This window comes from Bos grunniens, chromosome 11 (assembly GCF_055505025.1).
Source record: "Bos grunniens cultivar Pamir isolate PY7600 chromosome 11, Bosgru_T2T1.0, whole genome shotgun sequence".
Lineage (NCBI taxonomy): Eukaryota > Metazoa > Chordata > Mammalia > Artiodactyla > Bovidae > Bos > Bos grunniens.
This window is the reverse complement of record NC_141175.1, coordinates 88,470,609-88,487,519: the sequence shown is the minus strand read 5'-3', so window position 1 is coordinate 88,487,519 and position 16,911 is coordinate 88,470,609. Positions and strand designations below refer to the sequence as shown.

At 40.7% G+C, this 16,911-nt stretch overlaps 1 protein-coding gene across 8 annotated transcripts in view; it reads right to left on the bottom strand.

The window, feature by feature from the left end:
• Positions 1 to 16,911, bottom strand: part of FEZ2 (fasciculation and elongation protein zeta 2) — a 45,158-nt gene that overhangs the window by 2,870 nt on the left and 25,377 nt on the right. For 4 of the 8 annotated variants that reach the window (XM_086327471.1, XM_086327469.1, XM_086327472.1 and 1 more), the window contains 3 exons: positions 7,933 to 8,013; positions 5,550 to 5,625; positions 923 to 988 (listed from right to left, as the gene is read on the bottom strand). In XM_086327471.1, the coding sequence (XP_086183597.1) occupies positions 923 to 988; positions 5,550 to 5,625; positions 7,933 to 8,013 (223 nt within the window). The remainder of the gene's footprint in view (positions 1 to 922; positions 989 to 5,549; positions 5,626 to 7,932; positions 8,014 to 16,911) is intronic. The other 4 variants (XM_086327474.1, XM_086327470.1, XM_086327475.1 and 1 more) reach the window with 2 other exon arrangements.

Sequence of the window (16,911 nt, the reverse complement as noted above, 5' to 3'; positions counted from 1 at the left end):
CATCTGAGTTACTGAACATCTCACAGATCCCAAAACTTCTGTTCAGTTAGCAACTCCTGATGGGGAAGAGCGAGAACCCAGAGAAGAAAAGTGTGACCAGAGGAGAGGACTGCTCTCCAGCCTGGACCAAGTACTGTAGGGTGCATCCTGTGCTGCCCTGAAAACCTGTCACCTGAAAACCTGGTACTTTCAAAGAAATAACTTCACTCAAAAGTATTAGCTTTGCCTAGAATTAAGGAAGATCTTCAGTCCCTCTATTATCCAAATTTTGTTCTTTCCTCAGCAAAGTAGGTGATGTCATTGAAGTCTCACACAATCTTCTTTGCCTCATCATTGTTCCCATCCTGTGTGGTCCGGATCTCTCGTAAGATCTACAGCTCATTCTTCCCTGCCCTCAGTTTGTGCACATCCGTTCTTTTTCTCTTTCTCCCTGCTTCCCCTATCCCTTACCCTATCCCGTCCAGTCCCTTTGAGATGGTTAACTGGCTTTCATCTGTCCTTCTCCTTCTATTGTCCCCAAGATAGCAGAGGCACCTTTCTCAAATCCTCCCAGTGTCAACACCCAAGACTCACATAATTATAGCAATATCTCCATAATATTTTCTCCACTGCCTTCCTCGATGTTTATAATTTAGCTGTGAAAATTATTTCCAGCCCAGGACCTCAAATAAAAACTAAATTTTATATAACCATGCTTTATTATGCTGGGAGCATAAATAAGTTACATATCTATCCTCATGCTGTAAAATACAATAAAGAAAAGTTGCACATTTAGAAGTTACTTTTCAATCTATTAGCAAGATGATACATTTATTGACTAATCAAAACGTTGCAACTACTGCACATATACTATTCTAAAACTCACCTTTTTACCCCAATATGAAATAAAAAGCTTAAAAAAAAAAAGAAAGAAAAAACTCACCTTTCAGTATATAGTCTGTTAACAAGCTTGGGACTTTTTCACTATCCTCTTTCATGGCACGGAGAACTGTAAAATAAAAGGAGAAAGAAAACAATGATTTCAAATTCAGACAATCTCTATCATTCTAGCCTTAGTCTTAATTACATGGTATAACCAATTCATGCAAATTGATTATCTTCTGGATGAAAAACTTACAACTGCAAATGGACAAGAATTTATTATAGCTGAATAAGTCCTCATTCAGGTAAGAATATTACAGCTACCTGAGAGCTATTTTCTTGATTTAAAATTTCTAAACAGTGAGGCAGGAAAGGGTTTATTACACAGAGGCTCAGTTTTTGTCTTCATAAATACTGGCAAGCAAGTTACCAAAATGTGTGCTTCTATGAGCTCTGGGAAGGAGAACCTCGGTGCTGAGGTCTAATGAGCTGGAGAAACTTAGAAAAATGAAGAGTCAGCAGCACTCTCCAAGGAGCATTATCTGTCAGCCTCCTCAGAAACTTTTAAAGAAAAGAATAAAATGAAGAACAGACTTCCATCAAGCCAGCACCCTGCCAGGCTGCCTGCTCCTTAAAATGCCAGAGGGACCTGGGTGAGTCAGCCTTATTCGAAAGAGAATCCTTGACAATTTGATCTCTAAGCAAAGACATAATAGAAGACACAGATACTATTATAGTGGTTAAAAAGCATCTAGACCACCTGGGTTCGGATAAACCCAAGAAGAATACTGTCCTTTCAGTGACTGCCAACTCAAACTCTCTCCGGAGCATCCCCACTGTTCTCCCCCAGACGTGTGACAAGGCAGCCCAGTGCAGCTGCCAGGTCAGCCTTCCTGGGTTTAAAGCCTGGCTCGGCCACTTCCTAGCAGTGGGACTGTGAGCTAGTGACTTAACCACCCAGCTCCTCATCTGTGAAGGGACAATAATAATTAATTTATCTCCCAGGGTTATTGTGAGTATGAAGTTACCAATTTAGACATGAAGGGCTTCAAGTAGTGTCTGGCACATAATACACACTATGTAACATGACCATCATTACCATCATAACCAATAATGTTCTAATTCTTATTATAGCTATTATTGCACCTCCAATAGCTCTTATGAGGAAGGCTACATATCTAAATGCTGACTGTCTCCACAGGGCTTCCCCTGCAGTATATCTACAGGTAGGAATGGCAGAGGCTCAGATTCTCCCCAAAATTTTCAAGAGACAAACTCTTTTAAATGTTCGTAGTAAAGGTCATCCTTCCATCTACTATACTGATATAGTATATAGTATACTAACTTGGATACTCATTACACACTGTACATACTCTCGCTCACCCCAAATGCCAAGTTGTGTCAGTCTACAAAGACATCGTCTAAGACTCTGTGCCTAGGGCATTTTGATGTGGAAATTATGTAGACTTTGGTTTGGCCAAGTATGTGCTAGTCCTTGATCTGAGAAGTTGAGATTCCTCAGCAGTTCCTGGCAGTATTTCTGTTCCCTTCTTAGAGAAATACTTATGTTCAGTATTTCTGTTTTCAATCATATTTTAGATTTGTTTTCAGTTCTACATAAAATCACACACCAAAAGCCAGCATTACTAAAAAGCACAGTGGACTGGGAATTACAAGAGGCGGCTCTGTAATTAGCCACTCTCCTAGTGGAAGCACAGAGTCTTAACCACTGGACCACCAGGGAGTCCCTGCTACGTGGCCTTGGACACTCGTAACTTCTTCCTGAAGCATAGCGGACTGGGCACCCACTTAATCCGTGAATTCTTCTAGACAGACTGGCATCACATAAGCTTGAAATGTTTTGAAGTTTTGTTCAAAGGAAAGAATATGTCAATCCTAAAATTCCAATAAAAAATTCATTAATTCTAAAAAAAAAAAAAAAAAGCTTCCAGTTGGCAGGCAGGCTGCTTGCAGATAACACACTTCTTTCCTCAAGGTCCCTCTACCTATGCCTCCATAGCCCCAAGTTCCAAAATCCAGATCACCATTAATATCCACTCCTGTGATGTTCTCTCATATGGCTCCCTCTTTAATTTACAGTCACCACAAACATTTATGATTAGAAAAAACCTAACAGGTGAGCAAATTCAATCCTTTCAAGAAAAACAAGGCCAAGTGATTGACTTGTACCAAACTATTCCTTCTCCAGGGGATCTTCCCGACCCAGGGATCGAACCCAGGTCTCCCGCATTGTAGACAGACGCTTTACCGCCTAAGCCACCAGGGAAGTCCATTAATCTATTTGCTATGAGGTAAATAGAGCAAATATGTTAATCCTAATTTTTCACTGTGACCAACCGAGATGCCTGTAAATAACAGGGACAGAACCAGAATTTAGGGCTCATTTATAGCTATTATAGATACACATTATATTGAATTTCTCTTAAGTCTAACAAATTATTTTTTAAAATGCAAGCCCATTGAAGGTGGAATATTTTTGTCTGCTTTGTTCACTGTAGTATCCCAAGTGCTCAGAACAGCATGGCCCAGGGTCGGCCTTCGGTAAATGCTTGCTTAGTGAATAAGTACTGAAAATATTATCATCAATTTATTTTCTACCTGTAACTACCTACCTTCATCTCTGCATTCCTAAGAAAGGAGTGTTTCAGGCTGCACTTCTAAGTCTTTCCTACTGAGATACTGTCAGTCATATTAATATAAGATCCATGAAGCACTTATTTTACTGAATATTCTTAAATATACCATAGGTGATGGAAAATTAAGTTACATTTTCTTCCCCAAAAAGTTCAGCTTGTAAATGTTTCCAAATTCTTCACAGAGCTAGAACAAATAATTTCACAATTTGTATTGAAATACAAAAAACCTCGAATAGCCAAAGCAATCTTGAGAAAGAAAAATGGAACTGGAGGAATCAACCTGCCTGACTTCAGGCTCTACTACAAAGCCACAGTCATCAAGACAGTATGGTACTGGCACAAAGACAGAAATATAGATCAATGGAACAAAATAGAAAGCCCAGAGATAAATCCACGCACATATGGACACCTTATCTTTGACAAAGGAGGTAAGAATATACAGTGGATTAAAGACAATCTCTTTAACAAGTGGCGCTGGGAAAACTGGTCAACCACTTGTAAAAGAATGAAACTAGAGCACTTTCTAACACCATACACAAAAATAAACTCAAAATGGATTAAAGATCTCAACGTAAGACCAGAAACTATAAAACTCCTAGAGGAGAACATAGGCAAAACACTCTCCGACATACATCACAGCAGGATCCTCTATGACCCACCTCCCAGAATATTGGAAATAAAAGCAAAAATAAACAAATGGGACCTAATTAAACTTAAAAGCTTCTGCACAACAAAGGAAACTATAAGCAAGGTGAAAAGGCAGCCTTCAGAATGGGAGAAAATAATAGCAAATGAAGCAACTGACAAACAACTAATCTCAAAAATATACAAGCAACTCCTGCAGCTCAATTCCAGAAAAATAAATGACCCAATCAAAAAATGGGCCAAAGAACTAAATAGACATTTCTCCAAAGACGACACAGATGGCTAACAAACACATGAAAAGATGCTCAACATCACTCATTATCAGAGAAATGCAAATCAAAACCACTATGAGGTACCATTTCACGCCAGTCAGAATGGCTGCAATCCATAAGTCTACAAGCAATAAATGCTGGAGAGCGTGTGGAGAAAAGGGAACCCTCTTACACTGTTGGTGGGAATGCAAACTAGTACAGCCACTATGGAGAACAGTGTGGAGATTCCTTAAAAAACTGGAAACAGAACTGCCTTATGATCCAGCAATCCCACTGCTGGGCATACACACTGAGGAAACCAGAACTGAAAGAGACACGTGTACCCCAATGTTCATCGCAGCACTGTTTATAATAGCTAGGACATGGAAGCAACCTAGATGTCCATCAGCAGATGAATGGATAAGAAAGCTGTGGTACATATACACAATGGAGTATTACTCAGCCATTAAAAAGAAAACATTTGAATCAGTTCTAATGAGGTGGATGAAACTGGAGCCTATTATACAGAGTGAAGTAAGCCAGAAAGAAAAACACCAATACACTATACTAACGCATATATATGGAAATTAGAAAGATGGTAACAATAACCCTGTATACGAGACAGCAAAAGAGACATTGATGTATAGAACAGTCTTTTGGACTCTGTGGGAGAGGGAGAGGGTGGGATGATTTGGGAGAATGGCATTGAAACATGTATAATATCATATATCAAACAAGTCGCCAGTCCAGGTTCGATGCACGATACTGGATGTTTGGGGCTGGTGCACTGGGACGACCCAGAGGGATGGAATGGGGAGGGAGGAGGGAGGAGGGTTCTGGATGGGGAACACATGTATACCTGTGGCGGATTCATTTTGATATATGGCAAAACCAATACAATATTGTAAAGTTAAAAAATAAAATAAAGAAAATCAGGAAAAATACAAATCAGCTCTAGAGTGAGAGTTGGATTTGATGTCACAGCCATTTACGTTTTCCTTTTCGAAAGAATAAATGATGAGATCCATCATATGCTACCCTAAATTGACAAAATAAAACATCAGCAACAATTAAAATAAGTGTTCACAATCAGCAAAAGTAAATAAGGTAACAGTTTAATTTCATCTTTGCTTACTTTTTGTTAATATCTGAAGATCTTCAACAGATGGTGGTCCATTTTTTTTCTCATAAGGAATGACTGTTGTCAAGTACTGCCAAGTTAAAAAAAAAAAAAAGTCACTTGAATCTGCATTCCCTTCTCTGTAAAAATGTGATATAGTTACTAGAAGGTTTGTTTTATAACATGAAACATGAGCCACTTTAACAATGAACACAGGTATCTTACTATCTCAACCAGAGCTCATTTTTTTTGCCCACCTCTATTTCATACAAGCCCACTGTTTACATAAATATCTACTCTCTCTCCTTTCAGTTACTGAAAATTTCACAGAAGGAGGTGTGGGAGGGTGATCTGCCCAATTTGTTCATTGTTAAAGTGAAGTCTTATCTAACATTCTCCTTGCATATTTCAACACATTTTTGAAATGGTAATTTAAATGCAACTACATAACCATTCTGCATAACAAAATAGTTCCCAGCAGTTAAATGATTCTGTTTCAGACCATTTTTTCCTGGTTGAACAATACAGTCACATGGGTAAGTTGACAATTTTAAAAGTGCATTCCAGCTTTCTCCAAAAGCTAAAACAGAAAAACTCAAGTAATTTTAGAGATGCATTACTGTTATTTTAAATTATTGTGTAAGTAGTTATAAATGCGTAAAGGTATTAAAGGAAAAGAGCAAAGTGAAGAAAGAGAAACGGGCCTAATAAATAATGAAAATTCATGTCTGATATTGAGACAAACTCTCTGGTTCTCTACTATAAGGCTCACAAGTATCACTAATGTTCTATAACTATGTCCCATGAAAGCATAATCTAAAACTTATTGTCCAGATTCTCTTCTGACCACTCCACCAAAAAAAAATGTATAGCTCAATGTATTTTGCATGTGTTTATCTAGAGATCTGCTAGTTTGTTTTTTTTAACTTGGAATCTCCAGGTGCACCCAATATTTAGCCCCAGTCCTGACTCTCAGCTCTATTCCTAATCCTCTTTGAGCAATTTTATCCCATGCATAATCAAAAAACAAAATAGAACTGCTTAACAATAACTGCTTACAATGAATTAGTCAATATTTAAGAAACTTAATTTCCACCATCTTTTTGGTGTAGGCCTCTGCAAGGTGATGCCCAGTTGTATAACCGAAAACGTTTCTTTGTAAAGAATACCCAGGAAGCCAGAAACATGTCCTTCTGGGGCATCACTAATAGCATGCAAGTCAGGCCACTTGAAGGAGGACCAGGAAGCCACATGTGGCATGCATGCTGTCTGACCACACTTTCAGGCCTTCCTGCCCCACTCCCACATGCTGGGTCAGTTTGGAAGGTATTCTGCTATTTTGTGAGTTTGAGAAGTGAGAGGCATTAAAATTAAAAAAAAAAAGAAATCAACCGTCCCTTAATGGAGCCCACTTCTGAGTTGCAAATGCCAGTGTGAAGAATTATTTAAAGTTGGTTATTTCTCTTCTTGAGCAAAGCAGTTATTTCTCTTCTTGAGCAAAGCAGAACTATCTGCGGTAAAAGCCTAGGCTCAAATGCCTTACTCTGATAAACTGCCTACGAGCTATATACACTCCGCAGACTTTCCCAATCTTCACTTATGAAGTAAAGAAGTTTTCTTTTTAATGTGAAGGTTTCAATTGTGAAAGGTAATACTAAGCACACTCAATATAGATGTGTTTCCTATGCTCATGTCATTCCTTAAGTCATTATATTAAAAAAAAAAAGTTAATATAACTAACACTATAAATAACATTACACATTTTACTATATATTTATATCCATGGGTGATTTTATACTAATAATCTCTCATGCCTCATTCAGGGGACAATGGAGTTGACTGGCCACATGATACATCTTAAAAACAAATGAATTTCATTTAAAGTAGGTAAATTCTAGACAGTTTGACCTAGAACTATAGTCTAAATGATACCAACATCTGGCTTTCCTTCCCCGCTGATGAGATCTTGTTTCTTTTTTTTTTTTTTTAATTTTATTTTTAAACTTTACATAATTGTATTAGTTTTGCCAAATATCAAAAGAGATCTTGTTTCTTAAACGTTCAGAATTACAGTAGCATATTCTAGTTTAGTTATTTTCACAACTATATATTCTATGCATGCAATTCATTAAATCAATACATTCATATCTGTTTAAAAGTAAGAGTGAAAAATAGAGCTCTAAAACATGTATTAAGAATGCATTTATTGTCCAATTTGAAAAATGCTTTTTCCTAAAGGGAAATACTATGCTTTATCAAGGCTGTAAATATAATGAACTTTCATTTCTCTCGTTTAAGCAATAGTCTTAGTAAATTAGTAAGACTGCCAGCTTTCAGGACCTTAACTTACACAGCGAATGAAAAAGCAGAGAATGAGAAAATAAGGATAACTGAGCACCTGTTTCTCTCCACCTGAATTTCCAAAGGTGTGGCGGAGGCCATTCTGAATGACATTTGAGATCCCTTCCATGCTGAAGCGCTAAAGGCAGCGATAAACGGCCCGGAAGAAAAGGACAGGGAAAGAAGTTCAGAGACTATTAGTAAGAACGTCCCACGATGACTTATGCGCCCGAGAGGCAAGCAGTTAGAAAACGCCACCAACTCATTCAGATAAAGCAAACAAAATCACGCTTTTTTAAAATGCTTCTGCTTTCATCTTTGCAAGTCAAATGCAAAAACAACCGTGTTTATGCTACTATATGTGTGAAGATATGTCCTGAAGTAGCTGATCAGTAAATCTGCTCCAATACAAACTCTGTAAGTTGTACAGGTATTTGTTTGATGCAAAATTTGCCACATGACTTGAAAGATACCTTTTGATATTGTTTACCTATATTTTTTCAAAAGTCTGAAAACTTAACACTAACAGTATGCATATTTTCAGTCTAAGTTTGCATATTTCTACTATAGGCCTGGAGAAGAGTAACATAACATTTGGCAAATGGAAACGCTGTTACTCAGAGCATTGGTTATGGCTTCCCACTCACTCTGCAAGCCACCTGCCACTGCCTTGGTGCAGAAAATGCGAACTGGAGGAACGCATATGCTCTCTCTTCCTGGAGAGCAGAGTGGATCCCACGTGCCAGCACAGCCCCCTAAGATTTCCACCGACTTTTCCATTCTGTTTCTAGAAAACAATTCTCGCTTCTTTCTCCCAGCAACTCCAAGACTTCCTAGAACCTGCTGTGCGGGAAAGGGAACACTGTTTCCCTACACTACTCATCTTGATGTGTAACCCAGTCTACAAACTCGTCAGACGGTGGAAAGAGTCCGGGGCACCTCTGTGGCTGCTGAGTTAAAGGACTGTGATGGATCCTCTTACAGCATGACTAATCAAGGAGAAAGGCATTCTGAAGCGGAAGCTCAGTCCTGATTCACCGGATGCTTCCTTCCCCTGGAATTTTATGGGGGTGAGTTGTGTCAGTAAATACATCTGAGGTGTCAACATAAAGAATATTTTACTAGGCCCTACGGACCAGAAAAAAAGGGAACCAAGGCAATGGTCTCTACCCTCAAGAAACGCAAAGTGTAGCTCAGTGATTCCTAAGGCATGGTCCAGGGCCAAACCCACCTCTATCCCAGGAAGCCTGAAACCCTTTCAGGAGTCAAAGAGCTCAAAATTATTTTCTTAGAAAATACTAAGATATATATACTAAGTATAATATATATACTCAGATATAATTCTTACTCTCACTCTCTCATGATTTAAAGTACAATATTTAAAATGACAGACTAGATGCAGAAGCAGATTTGAGAATCTAGCTGTCTTCAATTAAGTCAGGTATTGAGACTGGAAAAAACGCATAGCTGTGCCATTTTTCTTAATCTTTTTACATAGTTATTTCTCATAAAAAATAAGCTATTTACATAAGCGTGAGTAATTTTCTTATTTGTATTTTCCCCATTTTCCTGTTGGTTTTTTACATGGATTTTTAAAAGTCAGCTATGTATATACACATATCCCCTCCTAATGGACCTCCCTCCACTCCCCAATTCCCACCCCACCCCTGTAGGTCATCACAAAGCACCCAGTTGAGCTCCCCTTATTGGTATTTTTAAATGAGTTAATATGTTAAATTTTTCAGTTTTAACTTCTAATACAGTAAAAAGCAATATAATCTTTATAAACAAAAGGTCTTTGGAGTCTTCAGTGAATTTTAAGAGTATAAAGAAGTCCACACAACAAAAAGCTGAGAAATACCAAAAGGTTTCATCTTTGAAGAAGCTCAATGCCTTTGTATCAATCACATACTCGATGGTGCTTCTGAAAATCCAAGTACTTCATGTGAGTTTGTCCAACTACATCTCTCCTCTAACCCTGTCCTTCCAGGATCTCTACACTTCACTTTGTCTCAGTAAGAATCAAATGTCTGGTTAAGATACCCCCACTAAACATACTGTTAACTTTGCTGGCAGCATTAACTCTTCCTTTTGATGAATTGCTGCTAAGCTGCTAAGTCACTTCAGTCGTTTCCAACTCTGTGTGACCCCATAGACGGCAGCCCAACAGGCTCCCCCGTCCCTGGGATTCTCCAGGCAAGAACACTGGAGTGGGTTGCCATTTCCTTCTCCAATGCATGAAAGTGAAAAGTGAAAGTGAAGTCTCTCAGTCGTGTCTGACTCTTTGTGACCCCATGGACTGCAGCCTACCAGGCTCCTCCGTCCATGGGATTTCCAGGCAAGAGTACTGGAGTGGGGTGCCATTGCCTTCTCCATTTGATGAATTAGGTTAGTATTAAAGTGAAAGGCGCTCAGTCGTGTCTGACTCTTTGCAACCCCATGGACTATATAATCCATGGAATTCTCCAGGCCAGAATGCTGGAGCAGGTAGCCGTTCCCTTCTCCAGGGAATCTTCCCAACCCAGGAATCAAACCCAGGTCTCCCCCATTGCAGGCAGATTCTTTACCAGCTGTGCCACAAAGGAAGCCCAAGAATACTGGAGTGGGTAGCCTATCCCTTACCCAGCGGATCTTCCTGACCCAGGAATTGAACAGGGTTCTCCCGCATTGCAGGCGGATTCTTTACCAACTAAGCTATCAGGGAAGGTTAGTATTAACACCTCCAGATAATCATGTCTGTAGATTTCTCACACTATCATATAATTTGTTCACATTTTTTTAAACAGATTATCAAAAGAAAGGACTTCTTAGGACCCAGCATCTATGATAAAACTCTTTTCAAATAAATTATGTCTATCAAATGTAGACATGTTCAAATGTTCCTTTCAAAAGCAACAAAGAGAAAAAATACTTAATTTTCTATATTACTTCACTCTACTACCTACAGGCATGTTAAAGTCAGAGAGAAATTCAGAAAACCTCAAGCAAAACATTTTAGAATCAATGTACCAGAAAACTAAGGTATACTTCACATTTAAACAGAGCATTCTAAAAACACTATCTTGGGACTTCCCTGGGGGTCCAGTGGTTAAGAATACACCTGCCAAGGCAGGCAACATGAGTTCGATCTCTGGCCCTTGGACTAAGATTTCACATACCACAAGACAACTAAGCCTGCACGCCCCAGAGCCCATGCTCTGCAACAAGAGAAGCCATCAGGATGAGAAAACTGCTCTTCGCAACTAGAGAAAGCCTGCGTGCAGCAACAAAAACCCAACACAGCCCAAAATAAAGAAATAAATGAAATTTAAAAATAAAAACACAGTCTTTACTTTTCCAATTGGAAACCTAATTTCCATCCCTAGGTAGGAGGGGAAGGGGGGAGTTAGTTTATGCAAATTTTTAAATTCTTAAACAAAGTTAAATCTATTAAATGTCCAGTTTTGGATATTACTGAGCCATTTCAACTGCCAACAGCCTGCGTTATCTATGAAAGATGGCTTTCCTGCAACCAGGTTGAGTGAAAGTGAATGAAAGTGCAACCACGTGAAGTCAGAGTAACTTAAAAAAATACAAAAATAACAGGTGATCTTGCCCAAAGAAGTTTATAGTAAAGGAACTCCCTGTAGAACCCTTGCCCTCGTGGCTGGTGGCAGCTGAGTCAGTAACTATGGGCAGTTAGGCCCCAGCAGACCCTGACCAAGCAGGCAACATTGCAGCCAGTAAGGCTCCACTGGGAAAATGACAGAACAAGAAAAATCAGAACATTCGGGGAAGTAAAAAGAAACTGTCTGAAAGATACGCCTCCCCACCTCCAGCTGCCATCAACCCTCACCTCCCCAGGAACCACTGAGTAACAAATGTCTCCCCCGACTGCATGTTCAAACTCCACGTCTCTGCGAGCCCTTTCCCACTGCTGCGCATGCCTGCTCAGCTGTGTCGGACCCTTTGCGACCCCGTGGACTGCAGCCCACCAGGCTCCTCTGCCCATGGGACTCTGCAGGCAAGAATACTGGAGTGGGTTGTCATTCCCTTCTCCAGGGGATCTTCCTGACCCAGGGACTGAACTGGAGTTTCCAGTGTCTCCTCCATGAGTAGGTGGACTCCCACCATTACCACCTTTAAATTCTCAAACCCTCAACCTCTCTTTCCCTGGGGTTTCCAGAAACAACTCTTCCCAGCATCATTGCTCTGATGCTGAAGGCTGCGGACACCCTTTAGATCTCTTGGAGACATTCAGTAATTTCTCCTCCTCCTTCCCTGGATTTCTAGATACCACACTCTCCCAGGGTCCCGCTGCCTCTGGGTTGCTTCTTCTGTGAGAAGCCTCTTTCTCTGCTCACCTCTTACATACTGGTATCTCCCCAGAACTGTGTCCCTGTCTTTCTTCTCATGCACACTCTGCTTTTCCCACTTCAACTTCTGCCTCTGGAGATCCACCACTCCACTATACCAAGTGCTTAGAACACAGTCTGGCACAAAGGAAGGCCTTGAGAAACACTAGCTGCCTTTATTATAATCTCCTTCCTGGGTTTATGTTTAGTGGCCTATTGGACATCTCTACTTAAACATTCCAAAAAAACGTGTCATACCCAAGACCAAATTCATCTTCCTCTCCCTCACCAAAAAATGTTTTTACTAAAAGCCTATTTTTCCCTCAGCATTCTACACCTCTCTCCTTCATTTACTCAATCTTTCAAAAAATATACGGAGCCACATATTATTCCACGTATTAAGGATTCAAAGTGAACACATCAGACAAGGTCCTTTGTACCCTTGTGACCTGACATTCCAGGCTAAGAGGAGCAGGAAAAGTTAACAGAAGTAAAGGAACCAGATGACGACAGATAATGCACACCCTGCCAATAGCTACAACAATTAAAAACTGGATGCCTACTTTACACTGAGAATGCAGAGAAAAGTTCTCCTAGGAGGTGACGTGTGAGCTGAGACATGAATTATACACCCACCCAGATGAGCTACAAAGGACAATGGAGAGGAGAGCCTCTCAAAGCAAAACCAAAAGGCGTCCTGTTATCCTCTCCAGCAGGATGTGAAACTGTGGCTACTGAGTGTTTCCATTCTCCCTTCCTTCCATAAGAAGGTGTTACTGCACTGGCCCTGTCCTCTCTCCATCCATGTGTGCTGGAGATGCTGGAATGGGAGGCTCACTCTTTGTACCCCAAGCGGCTGCACCATCCAGAGCCAACGGGAAGGACAGACATCCCCCAAGGGCTCTGCCTGTTGCAGTTCCTGTTGAAGAGACCTGCATGTCTGTGTCTATGCCACCGCAAGGCAGAAATCAACAACCCGACTCTGGTTCCTCCCTTCCCCAGTGTCCCGACAGATTCGAGCCCCTTAAGATCTGTACAATTCAACTATTCTCCCATCGCTGTCACTTCCTTGACTCATTTCTTACTCGATGATAGCAAGAGCCCCCAAATCAATTCCGTAGCTCTAGCTGTCTCCTTCCAATCAATGCTCATTGAAACACCAAATTTAACGTTCCAAGAGACAAATCTGAACATGTAACCAGCAACTTAAAACCTGTCCTGGGTTTCTTGCAGCCTTTAAATAAGGGCCAAATGCTATAGTGTAGCATTCAAAGCCCTCCATTCTCTGGCTTCCACTTTGCTATTCCTCACCCTCTTTTTCTTGATTTACCTCCCTCAACTTGTAGCCACAATGAACAACAACCTTCAGTTCCCCAGGGGCTCCTGTCACCTCCTCCAGGGGGCTGTCCATACCACCCCCTCTGCTCGGTGTGCCTGTCCCTCCTTGCCTTACCTGTCCTCAGGACTCAATTCAGACCTCTAAACCAAACTACGAGTGACAATAAAGTACGCCTCCACCACCGGGCAGTACCAGGCAGAGAAGCCACTAAAGACACGGAAGCTGTTTTGAACATAGCAATTAGCACCTATCCCTGGGTTTCTCAACCTTGACACTGCTGACGCTAGGGTCAGATGGGTGATTCTCTGCCGAGACAGCAGTCCTGTGGGCTGTAGGATGCTGAGTGGCATCTCTGGCCTCTACTCAGCAGGATGCCCAGGACACCACCCCCCATCCCCCCAAGCTGTGACTCTGCCAACGTTTTCAGACTTGCCTGATGTCTCCTGGGGGGCCTGGCTGAGAACCACTGCGTGTGCCTTGGATGGTTTGTCAGTAGATCCCCAGCACACAGGCAGCATGCCCCTAGACGAAAGGGTTCACTCTGCATCCTTAATACCCATGCCTGACACATAATTAAGAGATCAATATATGTTTGTCTAATAGCCCTAAATGAAAAGATAAAAATTTATTTGCCACTCAGATGAACCTTGAAGGAATTATGCTAAGTGAAGTCAGTCTTTCTCTAAGACAAATACTATATGATCTCACCATAGAGGAATCTTAAAATAAAAACCTGAACTCATAGAAAAAAAGAGATCAGACCTGTGATTACCAGAGATGGAGGGTGAGGGGAGAGGGGACTGGAGGAAAGTGGTCAACAGGTATAAGCTTCCAGCTGTGAGACGAAAGCACTAGCGAGGGAACGCACAACACGGCGGTTCTACCTAACACTCTCACAGGGCACGTGAGAGTGAATCCTGCAAAAATGGAAACCTCTTGTCTCTTTTCTTTCCTTTCACTGTATCTATATGAGAAGACAGATGCTAGCTAATCTTATTATGGTAATCATTTCACCACATACATACACCAAACCTTCACGCTGTATACCTCAGCCTTACACAGCAATGTGTGGCCTTTATTTCTCAATAAAAGAAAAAAAGTGATTTTTTTAAAAAGTGAGGATGAGGCACAAGATCTAAAGAAGAAAGAGCGCAGAAAGAAAAAAGAAAGTTTGGGTCAAGTTTTCATAAATCACTCCATCTCACAGTCTTTAAGGACAGAAACAATATCAGAGACACCTTCATGCCCACAAAGCACAAAGCCATCCTCACGCATGCAGGGGGCACCTGGTGGACCGTCACTGGCTTCAACTGCAAAATTTTCAGCGATCACCAGTGAAATACTTCCAGATTTTATTTTTTTTTAAATAAACCAGGAATCACACCTTAGTCAAAAGTATTTGGAATCAGAAAATTTTTCAACAGTGTTCTTGGATAGAAAAATGTTGGACTAGAAATCAGATATCAGGCTCTTGCCCAGCTTTGCCACTAATTGTGTGACATGACAGCAGTCCCTGAGCCTACAAAGGCCTGTCTCCTCATCTGTGAAGCGGAGGATTAAAGATGTCATTTTTAAAGGTCTTATTTGTAACTTCCAAGAAGATACATGATTTTTTAAGAAGGCAAGTCAAAGCCACGCATATGCACATACGCACGGACACCGAACAGTACGAGACTAAAAGACATAAGGCCATGACGTAAGCACTCCGCAGTGACAGACTGCCCAGCCAGATGACACGTTCAGAGCCACCAACTCCAGTGGCTTCCTTATTCTTCTGCAGACACGAGTACATTTTGGAGATAAATACTAGGTCTTTAGGTTCTCTATTCCCATGATATGTCCCGCGCCTGTGTCATGGCAAGCATTTATAAACGTCTGCTAAGCCGAAGACGCAACACCTAAGACCAGTCTTAGAGCCTCGGATAACCATAGCAGGGGGCCTCTGGATTTCTAGCAGGAGAGAAACTTTTTTTTAAACAAGTTAAAAGGCAAAAGTAATCTAAAGGCGAATAGAAGAAAGAAGATATTACAAGATATAAGGTTATTTGTCAAAGGAGTGAACGGTGGAGTTCTGGCAAAGTCCACTGAAGAGCCTGAGAGGTCAATGTGAGATCAATGAGATAAAATCATCGTGTTGACATGGTTTGTAAAACAGTGGAGTGACTAAGAAATCTGAAATCCCTAGGATAATGAAAGAGTAGCAAGTAGAAGAAGATTAATGAACAAGACTGGAGAGACTACTGGTAAGACAAGAAGGAAAAGGGCAAGAGCCCCCACAGAGCGCACAATAGATTCTGCTTTACGGCTGCCCAATAAATTCCAAAAACAATACACTCTCTTGGAAGGCAAAATGAATTTTGAAAAAGATAAGACCTCAGAGGCAGATTAAATTTACTTTTGAGTAAAACATCACCTCATTTAGGAACACTGCATTTATATGCTTAAGAGCAGATGCAGTGTTATTAGGTACTTATGGTACTTAACTGGGCCGGTGAGAAGACTTTCTCTGTGCTTAAATTTTATAAGTAGGAAGAGGGAGGAGGAGAGAAATGGAAGGAAGGAGGAAGAGAAATGAAAAGAGGGAAGAAGAGAGGCATTTCTCTGTTGAACATTTCTCAGATGAAAGTGCAAGAGCCATGTCAAAGTATGACAAAAGTAAGTCTCAAGGTTACAAATGTTTGGTGAAACAAAGGACATTCAATAAAGGGCTGTTACAATTTAATTAAAATAAACAACAGCAGTGTTAAGATGTCAAAAATGCCTCCATGTAATCCACCATTTCTAGATTGGAAGGACCCAAACTTTCAAATTCAAAATGAAGTGCTGGTGAAGGTTCTGTGAGTCTAAAATTATTTTGTAATCGATCCACCACATCTTAATGAAGGTGTAAATAGCTCTGTAAAATGCCCTTCTCAGGATGGAAATTTTGATGGGAGCCCATTTATAAGCAGGAAAATGATTAAGCGTTACAGTATTCACTTTATTGTTCCCCTCACTGCTGACAAAGTGCCAAAGTAACAAGGCAAGGACAGGAGAAGGGGTTTACCGAGTTCAGGGCCTTGGTCACATGGTTTATACTGAGAATACTCACGACTGCCTCATGACTGCTTCCTTCCTTGGCATGAGTATATACTAAAGTTTCAAAGTCAGTCATTCTCTGGAAATTTTTCTCAGACAAAAACAGGAGCAACAAAGTGTAAACAAGATATAGAAGGTTAAAAAAAAAAATCTGTAAAAATCTAAAAGACAAAGAAATGAGCCAAGCCCTCCAGGCCCATCCACATCACCCCACACAGCTCAGAACTGGAGAACCCAGAGCCACAGGTCCCCCACCTCTGTACAGTCTGTTCATCTGCACTCCAGT